This window comes from Gastrolobium bilobum, unplaced genomic scaffold (genome assembly GCF_033153095.1).
Source record: "Gastrolobium bilobum isolate Gb01-03AN ecotype WA unplaced genomic scaffold, APGP_CSIRO_Gbil_v1 utg441, whole genome shotgun sequence".
In the NCBI taxonomy this organism is placed as follows: domain Eukaryota; kingdom Viridiplantae; phylum Streptophyta; class Magnoliopsida; order Fabales; family Fabaceae; genus Gastrolobium; species Gastrolobium bilobum.
In genome coordinates this window covers 121,141-139,811 of record NW_026897808.1, presented here as the reverse complement: position 1 = coordinate 139,811, position 18,671 = coordinate 121,141, and the positions used below count along the sequence as shown (strand labels likewise).

Below are 18,671 nucleotides of genomic sequence, written 5' to 3'. Positions count from 1 at the left end.
AAGGCTAGAAGCTCAACTTATGAGACTGGATTAAGGAATAAACTTCTTACGAATATGATCAATGGTACAAAATGTAAATAATTGCTATTTTTACAAATTTTAAATACTCCAAAAATGAAAAGCATACTTTCCCTGACCAATATTCTCAGTACACTCCCAACAATATCTTTGGAATATTAGATCAAGCAAAATATGATGATGAAGAGGATGTATCTGCCAGAATCTGTGAATATGGGAAAAATAAAAATAAAAATTAGGAAAAAAATATGATGAAACAAAAACAGAAGTAATTATCAAAAAATTTAAATCACAGGGCGAAATATGTTTGGATTCTTTAGAAAGCTACCTCAAGTTGCTCTTCAGTAAATAACTCTTTCTGAACATTCCATGTATCAGCATGGGTCCGCCGGAACTCTGCAACTGCTTTTGTAACGGTAGATTTCACCGGGGATGGCTCCCCACTGAAGCGAGCCAGTAGTGTAACATGCTCGGGCAACCAACTAAAAGAAAGTAGTTAATGCTGTCAGATAATGACGAGAAAAAATGCAGTTGAAAAATGGCAGAGTAATAACTTGTGCCTGTGATTTCACAAAAATCTTTTGGATTAATCATTTGTACATCTAATGAGATAGGGGCATCCCATACTTTTGACGTCTGATATTGCTCTTTTTATACTCAGATAAACTCACATTTCTATGTGATGCAGAACTTAAAGATGGCAGTACCAATATTGCAGATGATGCAGGGAGTTCATAATATTGTAAAAATAATGCTCTGTGCACTTTCAACCAAAAAAAAAAAAAAACTATAGTTTTTTGTTTTTAATAAACCAACTAAAAAAATTTGTTGTCTTAATGTGTAACATCATATAACTGGAATTTATAGAGCCACTACTTACATACAAAATTACCAATACATAACCATATTGTATGGATATTATTGCTGGACAAACCTGGGCATGTCATAAGGGGCTGATAATACAGAAGCTGCCAAAGCTAGTACAGCACCATGAACAGATGCTATAGATGAACCAGAACTTGCATTTCTGCATTAGAATTTCCACACTTTATCAGCATGACGTGTTATAGCTAAAAATTAAACAAATGACAATTCACCAGATGATCATATGAGCTGTTTAATTGACAAATCAAAAAATATGTTTGCAAATCTCTTCTTGAGATACAATGCTCTTCATGCCTACACGTTACACAAAACATTTTTATGACAAAAACTGCATTACTTGAGTTAAACAGTTAAGCGTATTCTCCATGAAGAGAGACAAAGTATAAAGTTTAGCATTAATAGGATTTTCGTGAAGGTCCAAAATTGAAACTATATATAACTTCATAAGACCATGCACAAGGGATAATGATAATAAATTAAAAGATATGACCCAGCGTTTAGGCTTTTTTTGAATCCCACTTTTCTACAAAATAACAACTAAACTTCCCAGAAACAAGAGGGAAATAATAACCTCGACTTTCTTCTCTTTTGTACAAGATTTGCCTCTAAATAAGCTCTATCACGGAAATCTTCAGCTAGATCTTCATCTCCACCCTTCATTAAGCCTGCTAAAACTGCAGCAGCATGTTCTCTTACCTAAACCACAGATCAAGTCTTCCAAAATGAGATGATTAAAAATGTAATAATCAGAGTCATATAAGACTAACTGTAAATGGCAACCATCAGTAACGGCTGTAAGCACAAGAAAAGCAACATGGCACAAGTAAGAACATGGTTTCCCTAAAATATATGTTGATATAGATTTTGTCGGCATGAGGAGAACAACAGCCACTGGTAACTAGAAACAAGCATTTTAAAGTATAACATGCTTTCTTCTACAGGTAAGTAACACAAGCTCCCATTTGTTATATGATCTTGGTCCCGTCCACGACCCAGTGCTTGAAAAGGGAAGGAGGAACTATGCTAATAAACAAGTAAGATCCATTAAGGTGAAACCTTTTCTACAAGGTTACCTTGTTCTATAAGGCACAGACATTTCATCCTAAATCACCCAAATTCCTAAATATAAAAAGGGAGAAAAACAAAATCTTTGGCACTTTGATAAGAACTTGCCTCAACTTGGTTGTCTACTAGTAACTTCTCAACAGTTCTCCAAATTTCTTGTTTCTTTGAACTTGAGAGAATGAAAGTGTGCCTGTCATAGAAGGAAGAAAACTTTATTTGCATCTGCTTCATAACAGACAAAAGAAGTAAAGCACTGGACCTACAAGCTGAAAAGGGAAACCTCAAATAAATGAAAAAAATAATTATCAATGAAAAAAAAATATTTATGAAGTACAAATTGCTGATATTTCAAAACAGGGATGTAAATCTGCGAAGAAAATATTACCACATGAAGCTGGAAGTATATAATTACTAAGCATGCAACCATGCCAAAGTAAAATTGTCACAAGATCATCATACCTATACATGAAAGTACGCAGATATGTCAATGTAGCAGATCTAGTTCGCCAGTTGGAATCATTGGCAGCAGAAAGAACGACAGATACGGCCTTCAGGAGGTGAGGATCCCAAACAATCATCCATTTTAGTAATTCAAAAGCTGCCTTGGCTAATGTTGACAAATCCTTATTTGATGTTTCCTTCAAAAGCAAATAAAATTACTCAGAAGTGTGATAACTGATACACTCACTATTTGAACGATGATAAAATCCAAAAATAGGAAATTAAAATAACATTTTTTGTAATTTTTCAATACAGCTTCTCTAAAGTCATATAAATGTGAAAAGAAACATGTTAGCCTTCATTAATTCTTGCAACTCTAAGCCTTTACAATTTCACACTTTCATTTTTGTTTCATCAATCACCGAATTCCATGTAAACACAAGACTACATCTCAATTAAAGTGTCCTTACATGAATTTAGCATAAGCATGAAGGCCTGTCTATAGCAAGAAAAACCATCTCTTACTACTTCATACAAGCACAGTGATGAAGGAGGGCCATGCACAAGTCTTCTTCAACTTTAATAGCATCCAAATATTAAGAGATTTACAGGTTTCTAAAAAGAACCACTTCACCCAAAAGCTTAAGCTGGTGAGTAAAGGTTTTTTAATGGTTATACTATTCTCTAACACACTCCCTCACACAAGAGCCCACTAGGCTTGAAGGGTGGACAATGCACAAGTCCACCTAACTATGCTAAGAAATTCCACAATAGAAAGTGGAGGCCGGTGAGTATCGAACCCGGGACACAAGGCTCTGATACCATGAAAAGAACCACTTCACCCAAAAGTTTAAGCTGATGGGTGAGGGTTTTTTAATAATTTATACTATTCTCTAACAATTTCAAAGGCTAATAATCTAGATTTGATTTTATGCTCTATTGACAACCTTATAACTGTTTTAACGACTTTGGTGGAACCATAATCTTTGAAGGAAGTTAAATATGATAGAAGACCAAGTCAAGACATAGCATCCTATATTTAACTCCACGAAGATGGTGAGATTCCCAAAATTTTGAGTTCTGTGTTTTCATGAAACTCTGATTAGACAAATGCTAAGGGAATCAAATTGGTTCTTAATACTATTAAGAGAATCAGGTGTCTAAAGGACAATAAAATGCATACGCAACAAACCATCCAATTTGAGAAAATGAAACAAATATCAATGAAAGTCTCAAAATAAGTAAAGAAACCAGATAATAGGTGAAACAAGTAAAAAATTCAAATTATTAGAAATACATTTAAATCTATAACCCAAACCTGCAAGGAGATCACAGGATAAAGAAGCCCCACAATCACATCGAGTAGATAAGAGGATCTCCCGGACTTCAATGATGAGATGATGAAGTGGAGTAGCTACATATGTTTGGAATAGTAAACAATTAGCAAATGATTTGACAAGTAAAAGCAAAACATATAAGCTATATGCTTCCATTAGTACCGTTTCCATCCATTTCATATCATCTTGTGAGTCACCATCTAAATGCCCATTTTGAGAACTTGCATCTATGGGGTTCAGCGCTTTGTCAGATTGGGTAGCAATCTGAATGTTTACAACAGCTTCAGCTGCTCGCTCTGTAAGAAACTGAACCCAGCTTTCATCTTTCATCAAATTATCAACATTGCTGTTTTTCCCATCACATGCACTATCATGTTGACTTGAATGATATAGCCGAATGTTAGAACACAACACAGAAAGGGTAACCCCAAGAGCCTCCCTCACCTGTTGCGTAGAGAAATTGAAATAGGTCAGAACCACAAACATATAACAAAATTTGCATCCACTTCATATTTACTTAAAAAAGAAAAAAGACACCAGTTCCAGTGTCTAGCACTTATTTATTTCAACCCCTATCTCCAATTTAAAACATGGATGTGTTGAAAAACAAAAATAGAGATATCATATGTTCATGTACGACCTGCCCAAACACTAGTTAACTAAATTGATTCATTATTTTGATAAAAGTTCATTCATGCAGGGAATTCCCTTTTTCCTTGTGACTATTTTTTTTTTTTTCTGGAAGACATCTCAATGATGCAACCTATTTTTTTTGTTACCAAAAGCTCAACACAAAAAGAGGCAGAGGTAGGCCGAAGCTTACTTGGGGGAAAGTAGTAAAACAAGATTTAATGGAGTGGGATATAGATTGGCGGACAGTATGTCTTAAAACGGAATGGAGAAAAGCTATAAGTATGGTGGAGGGTTAGACCCGCTGTTATTCCTATGTTCCAGATGGTCCCTTTTTAGTCCTTTTCCCCTTCATTTCCCCCACTTCTTCTTGTCCCTTTCTTTTTTACTTTTATTTATTTATATATACATATATTGTTATTTTATTTTATCTTATTTTATATTTTTATTTTATTTGTTTATTTTTATTTATTTATTTTTGGCTTTTTTACTTTTCTTTTTTTTTTTTCTTTTTTTTAACTTTTTTTCAACCGTTTTGTATCTTTCATGTGGGTTCATCTACCACCGACCCCAATTAATTTGGGATAAAGGTGTTGTTGATGTTGATGTTTAAATTCAGAATCACATAGGTATTATTTCTGATAATTTAAACTAACAATATATATTTAATTCTATAAGGAGATAAACAAGATCCCAGTTCTATATACAAGAATTAGACTCTTACGCTATGCTTGGATTGATGGAATGGAATGATTTATTTGGATTGTTTAAAATAGGATAGAATGGAACCTAATGGAATTTATTCCATTTCATTACATCCAATCCAATACCTCTATTTTTCTCTCCCCACCCCCCACCACCAAAAATATATATATATGAGGGATATGAGATAAAACCAACTTATTATTCACTAATCTCCTTACCATTCCATCCATTTCCCAAACAATGGAATGGAAAGTTTATTCTGTTTTATCATAAAGTATCCAAAAAATGGTATGGTATTTTTATTCCACTCCATTTATTTCATCCCATTCCACCCAACATTAGATATCCAAACATAACCTTAAGGATATGTAATAGTATATGCCTAAACAACCAACCAAATTGAGACATTGAATACACCTACAAAAAATCAGTTATCCCTTCATCCATTGTTCTAAAATAAATGTTGGAATAGATTCAGTTTAAGGATGTAATTATTTAACTAATGGCATAACAAGAAGTGGAAAACAAAATTAAATGTAGAAGGAAACAAAGATATGGTTACGCTAAAACCATTAATTCAATCAGCTGAACAGGTGACATGAAGACAAATAAATTGCCAGGATAACCAAAAAGATCATGTACTTAATTGAAGTACGTAAATTGATATAAAGAAGGAAAGAATATATAAAGTAAATAAAAACAATTTCATAAAATCATGTCTACTATCAAAACATTAGTAAAATCATATATCAACCTATTAATAATGTAGGTTCATCTTAATAACATTTAGTGTTTGTACTCAACTCTCGAGTGTTTGGAACTTCAACTTATTTTGAGATAATACAATCATTTAAAGACAAGCATACTGAAAGCAGTGGATTTTCAAACTTCATCACCATCATAGCATAAGTTTTTGTTGATGAAATTTCTCCAAGAACAGTTCAAACAGTCATAGTTTTGCCAGGGAGGCCCTGATGTGCAGGAGTGTTTTAACCCATTGAATGACCTTCCAATATGAATTTCAAACCCATTACAAAGTATTAATTCAGAAAGTTGATCCAAATTTGGTTCGCTTATGAATCAACTAAACCAACTTAATATTTTCAATCTGGCTCAACTAGTCCAGCTTGTCAAATTCTATAAGCTCTGAACATGACAAATTAGTCCAATGAGCTGTGAACAGTTAAGCAAACTTATTTGTCATATGACGTGCCTGTTTGGATCCTTTTTTTTTAAGCTAGAAGCTACTTATAAGTAAAAGTTAGGCCAAACAGATTTTGAGAAAAGCTCTTATTTTTATAATGAAGAAAAAAGCTAAAAGCCAAAAGAGGATTGTGTGCTTTTTTTTTAAATGAAGAGCTATAGAGAGAGAGAGAGGGGGGGGGGGGGGGTTCTTGAAATATGTGCTTTTAAATAACTATTAAGGTAAAAAATTTATGTAATCACGAAACAACTTTTAGTTTTTCTTTTTTTTTTAGCTTTAGCTTATCTTCTAACTTAAAAAAAAGAGGATCTAAACAGGCTCGACATAAACCACTTTAAACTTAAGTACGGGGGCCAAGCATTCAGTAGACAATGTAGGTCCTTTGACTACATGCTGTAAATTTAGTTAGTGTCAAGGCTAGTTGTTGCATTTGACATGGACAAGATTAGTAACAGCAGTATAAAAGAGTAAATATCCTAAAACAATAAATGTTAGTAGTGACAGTTTATATTCTAGAAAAGACTTCTTAACGTCATTCGGAAGGAAATTGAACTATAACCAATTTATGGTTTTGTACTGTTACCCAACTCAAATGACTAGCAACAGGTGGGGGGAAGATAGTCAATAAAGGAGCCAAGGAAGGGACAATTCAAACACATGACTGACTAAATAAATAGGATCAGAGGGAACGCTTACTTGAGCTGATGAGTGGCACATATTACCAAGAACTTCCTTCAGAAGTGTATTGTGGAGTTGTATTTCAGCTCCTGGCATATTCTGTGGGGATATTTCTATAAGTGCAGCTGCCAGAAAAGCATATCGCTTGGCTGTTACAGTGGTAGCTACTGTTGGAGGTAAAGGCATCATCAAAGAATCCAGAATTTTCTGCCTCAAAAGAGGAACTCTTGTTCCATACTTTCCTTTACCAGTAACAGCATATCGTATGCAAGAGGCCCACTCAGGAACTGATTCAACAGACTGTGCTAAAATGATATTCTTCAACTGGGGCATCAGCCAGCTCTCCCATGCTCCTGATAGACCATCAATATCTGAATGTAGCACACCTGCCAATGCTTCAGCAGCTACACATTGTTTAGACCTCTCCTTGGCAATTGTAAACTCATCTACTGCACCTTTAAGAGCCAATACTACAGGCATGCCACATTCTTGTACTAGCCGCTTGAAAATACGAGCAAAATTTGAGTAAAATGTATCACTTCCTAAAAAGGAGATCCAACTTGGCGTGCGTGGCCATGAAGCCGAAAATTCAAAATAAAAGCGGGTTATGGATTTGTCTGCTAAGCTTTGGAAACTGGAATCTCCTTGATTTCCTCTTGAAGCAGTTTCAGTATCAGTTATTATATGAACATGAGAAAGACTAGTCAGTGTATCATTAAAGAAACCCTCTTCCTGAAAAGTTTGAGTTAAAGTTCCTTCAAGCGATGACTTGGCATTGCCTTGCAAATCCTCAAGTACGGCAGATTTCTCACCAGGAGAAAGCTTATAAGGTGACTCCTTTAGCAGTGTATTCAGAGCCGAAATTGCAAGTATCCTTGTCTGAGGAAGTTGACTTTTCAAATTCTTCAAAAAGTGTCCTAAATAAGCAACAGCGTGGATAGCATAAACACATTGCACAAAATAGTGCAGTAATACTGACTTTGAATGTGCAAAAGGCAAGCCAAAAGAAATAAAAACAGAAAGAGAAAGATCCAGAAGCAAACAAGTAGCTAAACAAACCAGCAGTTTCACTCAGGATTTCTGATGATGAATTTGGGTGGTTCCGAGATGCCAAAGCAAGCAGGAGAAGAACTCTGTTAGCCATCAAATTATACCTGAAAAAACAGAAACTATTTAGCCAATGTTTTGAATGTGTAAGAATCTCAGAACAGAAAGCATAAACTAGTTAACAAATTATGAGGCAGCATCAAACTAAAAATAAATAAATGAGGGAAAAAAATGTAGCAGAGAAACAGAACCCAAATATGCATCAGAGCAACACATCTATCATGAGTGTCAAACAAATGAGTCAGCATTTACCGCCAATGCAAGCCAGTAGAATCAAAGCTCATAGAGCCAATCTGAGAAACCAAATCTGAAAAACCCAGTCCACCTGTATGGTTGTCTTTGTCTGATATCCTGAAAAAGCTTCTAGATACTCCAGAAAATTGGATGTTGTACTTTACAAAAAGCTGTTGAAAGTAAGAAAATGTTAAACGATAAAAGCACACAATAAAACCATAATCATTTGATTCAGAAGAAGTTTACCTCATTAATAGCTTTCTGAGCTTTCAAGGATTCATGATGAGAACTTCAAGAAGAAACCAGGAAAGCATTATTCTATTATGTTACACATGGTACAGCAATTTTCATCTAAAACAGGAAACAGAGAAAACGGAATTACCTTGAAAGAATTGCCAAGATAAATGAAGAGAATGACTTTGGATCCTAGAATCAAAGAAAACATGTAAAGACATGAAAGTATTAAACATCCACAAAGAAAACTTTAAGAACATCATGCATGAAAATCACCGTTGTCAAGTGCTTGAGAACTGTGTGTGAGGCAAGGACTGAACAAGAACCCAACACTGCATATTCCTTAGCGATGGGATCCTGTAAGTTAGTGGTAAGAGTGATAACACATTTTGAAATCATAGAAGGCCATCTTTTCATCAGCTTCACTAGAGCTTTCCCTGCAAGCCTGGATCATATAAGAAATTTCAATCAGGCATAAAAAAGCATTGTAGTGGTATTGAGTAAAGCATGTTAGATTCTTGGATGAGATACCAATTCCACTAGATAACATCCAAAAGGAGCATTTACAAACCAATTTAAAGAATAAAAAATTGCCAAACTTCTCTCACACATAATACCTCAAAGAAGCACCAAATTACAGTTTAAATTTGACATTGATGCCACTGCACATATTATTCTTTTTTATATATTATTTTTTAAGAGAACAAGTTTCATTTAAGGAGGAAAGAACCAAGTGCAAGAATTGAAGATTTGATATCCTCCTTAGCAATCACTGCACAGATGATTCTGACTGGTGGTTTTTGGCTTTCAAAATAAAATAGTTACATTTGCCAGGCTGAATAAATCAGTGGTTGACTTAAAAGGGAATGCAATAAAAACCATACCTTAACCTGATGATTAAACACTTCAGCAATGACGGACAATATTTTTCTATCCCTTTTCCTTTTCCTTTCTGTTCCTTATAAACTATTGCTGATTATTAATTGTACACAATTCAGAAGTCAAAGTCTTTGCCATGTTAGACCATTATCAATGTAATACTCCCTAAATGCTACTTAAAGGCCAAGTGTATTCTGCTATATTTTACTCCTTCAAAAGAATTCTGGACTCTGTTTGTTCATTGAATATAGTTAAACTACCTAGCTAAGGTAAAACACGAAAGATATATGCTATATATCAAATCAAGTGCTTACATGTAAAAATGAAATCATATAAAACACTTAGCTAGCCATGGGTTTGTCCCTCACTTACAGGCGGACAGTTTCATAGCTATGCAAAGAGAGACTCAACAAATCATCCATCAAAAGAGTCACATGACCAGATGGACGGAAATTCCCACTCGTACGGTAAAGATGATAGGATGCCTGTGAAGACCTCCAGGTATTGTGCATGAATGCTTTGTCGATAAGAGCCCACCTAGGTCTGGAATGACAACAATGGTAAGAGTTTTATCAAAAAGTCCTAGGTACACTGTTCCTGAGATCAAGAGAGAGAATCAAATTATTAATACCTTTTCTTTCCTTTAGAATGAGATGACACAATGAAATTAACTGGGGGTTCTATTATGGCAGCAGATTCCAACCTCCAAGCCTGCCTGTGGCTAGACCACTCATCGTATTCCAAACTTCCTGCATTGGAAAAAGAGAACAGAACAAGTTAGGCAGTGCATATACAAACAGAATTTGGAGTAAAATATGAAAAATATATTCAGATGGAGCATTCAATACCATAGTTTCCTAAAGCATCAATAATACGAATAATAAGTATCAACAGGATGCTGTCATCTGATTTTTTCTCCTGGACATATCTGTTACATGAACAAAGATTAATGGGATTCATGAAAATTACAACCACATAAGTTGAAGGAATGATATACAGAATAGCATTTAACTGTCATCCTTACTTGCAGGCTGCATGTACAATCTCAGTAGCTTTTTCTCGCAGAGCAGTACTACCAATAGTACAACCTGTTGCCCCCGCAATTAGAAATGTATGGGAATCTTCAACCATTCCATTGCTAGAGTCTGGGACAAAATCAGGCAAGCAAGAAAATAGTCCTTGCAATGATGATTCAATACGTAAAAGAGTCACTTTCAAGTGCTCTTTCTCATCTCCTGCATGGCAAATTAATTCAATTTAACAGTTAAAAAAAACATAAATTTTATTAGAAACTTACTTCATGGAACACTAGTATCCAAATGTGTCTTCATGATCAACAAAACTTTATATCAGAAAAAGTGGAGAACAAAAAGGAAATTCCAAGAATCATAATAATCAGTGTCAGCACAGATAACTTCGATAAATAAAAATTCATAATTATTACTAGTCTTCTAACTTTGTCAAAAAGGAACTCAAACAAGAAATCTTGTTAAGGATGACAAGATAACTACTTGAGACTGACATGACAAACTATCCCAAAAGCTTAAACCCTTAGATGAAGACACATGAATGATATTATATTACATATCTAACCTGCCTCCTCACACAATATCCCTTCCCTTCAGGCTTGAAGCATAGACAATGCACAAATTCATCTACCTTGCGCTGAAATTCAACTTTTTATTAAAAGAATGCGGCAACAAAGATTGAACTCTAGACCACTTCGTCATATAGGCTCTATAGACTCATACCATGTCATGAACCAACCATCCAAAAGTTTAAGATCTTAGGTGAAGACGAATGAATGGTTTTATATTACATATCTAACAATGACAAATGCATATTTGTTATACCTTGATCAGCATGGATTTTAGTTTGGCATATTTTCAACAGATCATCCATAGCTGACTTAAAGTGAATGTCTAAAAGCTCATTTGCAAACTGAACTTCTTCATCACAAGGAATATGCCACTTTGGGATCAACCTTTCATCAGTGGAAAAATCTTTCGTGCTAATCCATTCTTCTAGAGCAGCAGCATCAGGGTGACTAAGAACACACCTACAAAACCAAAATTACAGTGTTTGGATTAGCAGACAAAGATATAATACCACAGAATGAGGTGGGGAAAACTAAATCAACATAGTCAAATGCATGTAACCCTTCTATACACATACTTATACTGATCTATTGGATAATAATGAATTTGACTTCCAAGAAGGGACCGAAGAAGATGATCAGCAGCCCCATTAACCTGTCAGTGAAACTAACAATAATCAATTTTAGATATGGAAACAATGGACCATTATTCACCATCAGATTTTTTTTGTTTATTAGTAAGAAGACATGATCAACTTATTTTAAAAAATGAATCAAGTGCAGGAAGAATAAGACCTTCCAAGATGGTGAGTCAAAAGCCAAGAAGATAGCTTCTTTGAATTGATCTTTGTAGCGGAGGAGGGCCGGACCTCCATATGTGATGCCAACTGATAAAATCTTAAGTTGATAGTCAATTGCAGCCTCAAGAGCCGGTGAAATCGTGGATCTAACCTGAAAAAGAAAAGTCTCAGCTTTCAAGAGAATCCAGAAGCAACATTGCAGTGAAAGATAATGACAACTGACCAAAAAAGGTACCTTGGTCGAAGTAGAAGCGTCAAAAGTTCCTCCTCCAAATCCAGTGCGTGGTATTCCTTTCAAAGAGGATATAACAGACAACAATATTGGCTCAACAAGTTGACCAACTGCTTCTTCTGGGTTCGAATGAACACATGCACAAAAAAGCAGTCCAACCTCTGCAATAGCACCAGGAAGAATATTTGTTCTCACAAACTTGGAAATTTTCTTCAAAGCCTGGTTGACATGTCAGTGAAGCATAAGACAATATTTTAGCCCAGAAATTGTAGTATGTATCAAGTATTTTTTTAAGTCATACTGAAATACCTGATTATACAGTGATTTTGAAAGCCTCCCAAGCAGAATTTCAAGCATACAGAAGTAGTAAGGACCATCATCAACCAGAAAAGTTCCTGATGCTGTTGATGAGTGCAGACCTTCATTCCTAATATACCAGAAGCCAATTATGCAAGTATAAAAGCATAACAAGAAACATACATAAAATCCAGTTAAATAATACTGCTGCCAAATAAAGTAACATGCAAGAGAGGGGATTTGACACCATTACTTACATAACACTGTTGGGTTCCAAGTGTAGAAGTAAGGAAAACAGACGGCATAAGAACTCATCCAGCCATTCAGAAAAGCGGATCATCGGCATTAATGATAAGTCATCAATTTTATCATCCAATAAAGCCAACTGGATTTACAGGGTAGATAGGTTAAGCTTTCTCTGCAGTAATAAGCTGTTTATTCAATATACCAAATAATTGCAAGCTCACATTTGAAAAAATGGAACCAATTAATTGCATGGTAGCCAAGGTTTTTGGAGGGTCGTTAGCATCCATGCCAAGTAATGCATTGGATAATGAAACCCCCACAAGATCAATGAATGTTTCATCACCACCACCAAGATCATCTGGTTTCATTGAGGGTTTCATGTTGGAAGCTGATACAGATGTATAAAATAGTGAACGCCCAACAAATGCAACTGACATAACTGCAATTTTCAACTGGTGGGTGGCAGTCATCTGGCTAGGCAAAATGAAATTGGTCAGTATGTCAAACTAATCTAATAAATTATACCGTTTGGAGAGTGACAAGAATATCCTATCCTGTAGTAGACATTCTATCAAGAAGAAAAATTATTCTTTGGAGACACCATTGACCACATATAACTTCAGAAATTCAACGATAAAAGAAATTCATGCAACACTACTAACCGTCTCAAGGGCCATATGAAACCGGGATGCCACAAATGGCAGAACCAATGAGGGTTCCACATAGGACAATATAGAAGTTGCAGCAGCAACTGTCTCAGAGAGATGTTCATTCTTGCTGTATTGACCACGATCAATTAATTTTAGCACTGAATTAACAAAGAAAACCCTCTCTGATTCCCCAAGATGCTGCTCAGTGGGTCTGATATTATTTGTGCCCCTGTAGTACAAAACTTCTTCAGTTGCATAAAACAAACAGAAAAAACAGACTAGATGACTTTTTATAATTGATTCTTACAACTGTTCATTCTGTAGGCGCTTTTGAAATTGAATCACCAAATGAAACAAAAACCGCTCCAATGAGTAAGTCCATCGACCACCATTTGAGGGATGATAATATCTACAAGAATAGACACCAGTAAAAAAAATTAAGGAAATAACTCAATTGAAGAGAAGGCAAGTGAATGAAGTTAAATAATGAGAGAAATATGGGAGTAAACTAACTGTTCCAAAATATTGACCAATTGCTCAAAGTGCTGTTTTGCTGAACTACCAGGTTTTAATAAATATACCTGCAGTTGCAATAACAAAAGATCACTTAACTAAAAGTAAAAAACCAGCAAGAAGGTTCCAATGTTAGAATCCCACAAAAGTAAGTTACAGTGTATTTGCTTACAATTGATTTAGCGATAGCCTTTGCAGGGGTGGAAGTTTTATTGGAGAACAAGAACCTTGTGTTTCTCGGGACATCAAGTGAAAATGGATATGATCCACTTCCATTTGCAACAGGAACCTGTGATTCACAAGGGCAGGCATAAAATGTATGACTAACCAAAATTTTGCATCTAATAAGGTGTAAGGTATGCAAATACAGATCAATTAGCTTTGTCTGAATAACTAATAAAATTTATACAAAACATAGCAGGACAACACATGGGTATATCTATTGATCAACTAATCATAACAGTTTTAGCCAAACGATGCATTATTTACAGAATTTGAAAATGCATTTAGTTAGTTTTGCTAGCATGGTAGGGACTTTAAAGCCAGACATAAAAGTTACAATTCGTGCAGCTAAATTTATACCTCAGAGCTTTAGTTCTCATGCTGAAAGTTGCATTTAGACAACTCAACAATTGGTTTCAAAAGTCATGTAACGCAGTATGAAGACTGATACAAAATTAGAATATGTTTCAAAATAATAATAATAATAATAATAATAATAATTGGTTCCAGTAGTAATAGTGGTGATAAATCATAATGCTGGAATATTCCTCATAGTGATGATGGAGGGAATAATTGATAGAATGTAGCAGTAAGATTAGCTAGCATCTGTAGGTGGCGGGGTTCAGAAATGGTATCGGAATTCCTAGTTGCATAATGATGCATCTCAAGAGTCTGTCTTTCAATGCTAGTGTATATGCATGAAATGGAGGGGGGGGGGAACTCAATATTAGAAAGGGCACACTGGTCTTGCAGTAGAATAGTATCTGCTACCATAGAACTAGGTTTGATTGCCAGCTAGTGGCAGGAGCATTGGCACAGTGAAGCATCGCAAGAGTTGAAAAAACACTATTGAATTGAGGATGTATATTTGTGTGTATCTATGAGAAAGGTAATGAAAAAAAAAAATGCATAATGGAATCTAGCAGTTGACTAGTATCTGCCATGATACAACCTGGATTGTTTGTCAGCAGGTAAATCTAATTTACTTGTCAAAAGACAAAAAACAGGTATAAATATGTGATCAATAAATGCGGAAAAAAAAAAAAAAAACCTAATATCCGCATCACCCCATAAGAGAAAACAGATTCTTCTAATATTCACCACTAAACACTTGTATATAATAAATTACGTTCCACGACTTGAAAATGTTTAAAAGCATCTTTTAAATGCTCAATAGCTGAAATATCAGTTGTAATAAAAAATAAGGATATCTCTGAATATTAATTTAAATATATATATATATATAAGAAGTAAGCTTCAAATCAAGTGTCTAAGACAGAGATAGCATCTATATACTTCCTGGTCATTTTAAATTATTTTGCGCCCAATGCCAAAATATCTTATCAAAATGCGAATAACACCAACAATGCGAGAAGAATTTATGTGCTCACCTCAAACATATTCAAGTATCTAGCAAAAAGCAAAGGAAAGAAGCACTCCCAGTCAACATTGTGGTAATTTTTTACAACACGAGCTATAACATCGGTCCATTGACTGTTCCAGAATTGGCAATTTGGTATAGATTCCCACAAGTCTATACACTCTTTTATCCAATCACTGCCAATCCAATTATAAGACTTAATTCCACAGGAAGTCATGTCTGATATCATAAAAAAATAAAAATTCTAAGATATTTATGCTTCTTACAGTGTAAAAAAGGCCTGATTGTTCAGATTTGTTGGAAGAAACAGTCTTGCAAACCCAGACCCTTCAAAGGATGAATTATGCCACGGATTTTGCAATAGAGATCTACAAATTTTCCATTGACCAAAAGAAAAGGCATTGATAAAAAAATAAATTTCAAAAAAAAAAACCGAGAGTTGAAAAAAGAATCAAAGAAGTCCTAATATGGAGTCCAGAACAATTCCACTAAATGGAACCATAGACAATTCATTTAAATTCAGCTCAGCAGCAATATAAAGTCCAAAACAAATAAAAGCAGAAAAAGAAAAACTCTCATGATAATTCAACATTATGCAGAAACAATGCCAGAGCACTCACTTAAACTCAGACCATATCTCAAAGGCAGAACCTGATGGGAAGAATCTCCGGCAGGACTGAACAAGGGAAGTGATAGTTTCAAAATGTCGTTGTCTTATTCTCCAACCTTCTGGACCTGTACTTCTGCAACAACAATATAATTCAAAATCACCATCCCAAAATTTTATAATCTAATATGCAGAAAAGAGCTAAATTGTTCAATATATATTCAATCACGTATTTTGAATTAGCAAGAGATTATTAGAGTTACCGAATCCAACTAGTTTGGGATTAAGGTGTTGTTGATGTTGATATTGAAGAGATTATTAGAGTTCAAAGGTACAAAATAAAGAAATTTCAGAAGATAACGGATTCAAAGACAAACTTGAGTTTATAACTAAGATAACTCAGACATTTATTGCCATATCAAGGATTAAACCCTCAGGCTTTGCTTTCTTTTCTTTGGTTTTTCCTTTGTTTTCATTGAGTTAACCAAGAAACCACAGATTACAGAGATTGGCATTGAAAATTATGGACAGCAAGGAATAATTTTAAACCAATTAAGGCTGCAGAAGCAACAGTACTAATATAAAACTCACCTAGTAAAATGTGTGCTAATCAGCGTATCATACAGTGGCCTCCATTGAATAGTCAGTGCAATCTTTTTCCTATACTTGTTGAGTACTCTGACTAATAAATTTCCCCATCTAACCTAATAAGTAAAAAAACAATATAATCATTTAAGAGCATGCAGAGACGTGCAAAATTAAGAAAACTCCACATCTCATCCGAGACAAAATGCCGCACCTGGGCATAAAGCTTACTACGGGACATGTGAAATAGCTCAAGGCCCATCTGAATAAGAGTATGGACATCTTCCAAAGATACATCACTTTTCGCCTTTATGAAACTGCAAGACATATATAAAAGTTAGATTTCATTCCAGCAACCAACTCCATCAGGATACAAGCCATAAGTGCAAAGAATCCATGTCCACTACTTATAATGCAGTCTTGTAAGCAATAAAGAGCCAGTGGACACTAATAAGAATCTCTCACTGGAAAACAAACACTGAAACAAGTAACAACAGCAGTACACAACTGCTGAACAAAGGTAGCTGTTTATATGTTAAACATATGACACAACATTCTTAAGCATATAACTTCTAAACACACAGAGGAAGAGACTACTCAGACCAATTCCAAACAAAGCCAACTCATCACTCTCCCCTACTGTTTTTTCACTCACGTAATCTGCAAAATTTAGACCTTGCTTACAAAACCACGAATCTCATACTGCTAAAGACATAAAAGCATGAAGTGATTTTGCCTTTCAGTAACTTCCATCTCCAACACTCCACAACCTTCGATCACAAGCACAACATTTTTTTTTTTTTCGAAACCTTCACAGAACTACCAGTATTAAGCGAATTTGTTAAAAAAATAATAATTAAAAAAAAAAGGAAAATCAATTGAAACGAAATTAAAGAATTATCTAAATTAAGTCGTACTGCAAAGACAAACACCAAAAAAAAAAAATTAAGAAAAAAAAAATTTACAATGAATTAGGGGAAAAAATAGAGACAATTAGAGAAATTGAGAATTGAAAGTGGAAAATGATACTGACAGTTCAAGGACTGAGACGTATTTGAGAGTGGAGAAGACGGATTCGGGATCGTCGGGACGGAAGGAAGACTTAGCGATGGCGATGATGCGAGCGAAAGAGTCTCTCTCAGCGACGGTCTGAGCAGCGACCGGCGGCGGCAACCACGCATTGCAGAGATGCATTTGGGAGAAATGAAGAACAATAAGGAAGAGTGTTTGGTATGTGATGTTGTGAAACTCTATATATATAGCCTATAGGTGAGGATTGAAGATTGAAGATTGAAAAGTAACGAGTAAGGACAACTTTCTGAACAAGAAACTTAAATGGAGAAAGAAAGAAAGATGAGAGAGAGAGAGAGAGAGAGAGAGAGAGTTGTTATTATTATTATTGGAGGCGAGGCGAGGCTTGGAATGGAGACTTTGGGGAGTTTACATTAGAATTGACTTTCTCTCTCTCTTACGCAGGCAGCCATCAGATTTAGGGAGCTTTATTACTTGCAAACAACTAACAACACACTGATTATTGCCATAGTAAATTGCAACCAGACATGGATCTCATCTAAAATGTTATTGTTATTTTGTGAAATCAAGGATTATGCTATCCCAAATTTTATCTACAAATTACATTTACGCAATGATACTGATCAAATGTATTCGATCTCCAATATTGTTTTTAGGAGATATTTAAAGTTTTAATTTGAAATTCAGCCTGATGTAATAAACCAATTGGAATATATACCACTCTCGAAGAGCTAGAATTTTAACCTTGTGTCAGGACCTACGGGCCAAAGGACAGTCTCAGGTAGACAGTTTCTATGGGACATAGGCCTCCCAAAAAGTAACGGAGGCGTGCAAAGATTTCCTCGGAACAAACAAAATACATTTACATAGCTCTAATGTATAAGAATAATAACATGCGTACTAGTTAATTTCACAATTTATATTAATAAAAAAATTAAATTGTTAAATGTAAGTAAAATGAATAATTGTGATTACATGTAAGATTTATGATTTGTACTTTTATATATATATATATATATATATATATATATATATATATATATATAATAGTTTCCTATAATATGATAATATTATATTTTTAATCTAAAAAGT

The 18,671-nt window shown here is 34.7% G+C and overlaps 1 protein-coding gene across 2 annotated transcripts; it reads right to left on the bottom strand.

Annotated features, from left to right (window-relative positions):
• Window position 1: 1 nt before the first annotated feature.
• LOC133310478 (proteasome activator subunit 4) lies at window positions 2-17,893 on the bottom strand. Of its 2 annotated transcripts, none has more exons than XM_061511409.1 (35): window positions 17,581-17,893; window positions 16,762-16,864; window positions 16,554-16,666; window positions 15,976-16,098; window positions 15,622-15,723; window positions 15,366-15,531; window positions 13,925-14,041; window positions 13,753-13,820; window positions 13,547-13,648; window positions 13,252-13,468; window positions 12,811-13,059; window positions 12,601-12,728; window positions 12,356-12,473; window positions 12,050-12,265; window positions 11,810-11,980; window positions 11,593-11,669; window positions 11,271-11,476; window positions 10,442-10,652; window positions 10,266-10,345; window positions 10,049-10,166; window positions 9,790-9,960; window positions 8,815-8,983; window positions 8,687-8,730; window positions 8,551-8,593; window positions 8,323-8,474; window positions 8,023-8,117; window positions 6,982-7,880; window positions 3,909-4,190; window positions 3,728-3,823; window positions 2,428-2,606; window positions 2,077-2,158; window positions 1,475-1,599; window positions 953-1,045; window positions 347-500; window positions 2-223 (listed from the first exon to the last, which is right to left on the bottom strand). In XM_061511409.1, exons 1-35 carry the CDS (start codon window positions 17,739-17,741, stop codon window positions 182-184), a joined length of 5,472 nt encoding a protein of 1,823 aa, XP_061367393.1. In that variant the 5' UTR covers window positions 17,742-17,893; the 3' UTR covers window positions 2-181. The 2 variants fall into 2 exon arrangements, with proteins under 2 accessions (XP_061367393.1, XP_061367392.1); XM_061511408.1 differs by having other exon boundaries at window positions 11,810-11,965.
• Window positions 17,894-18,671: the final 778 nt, after the last annotated feature.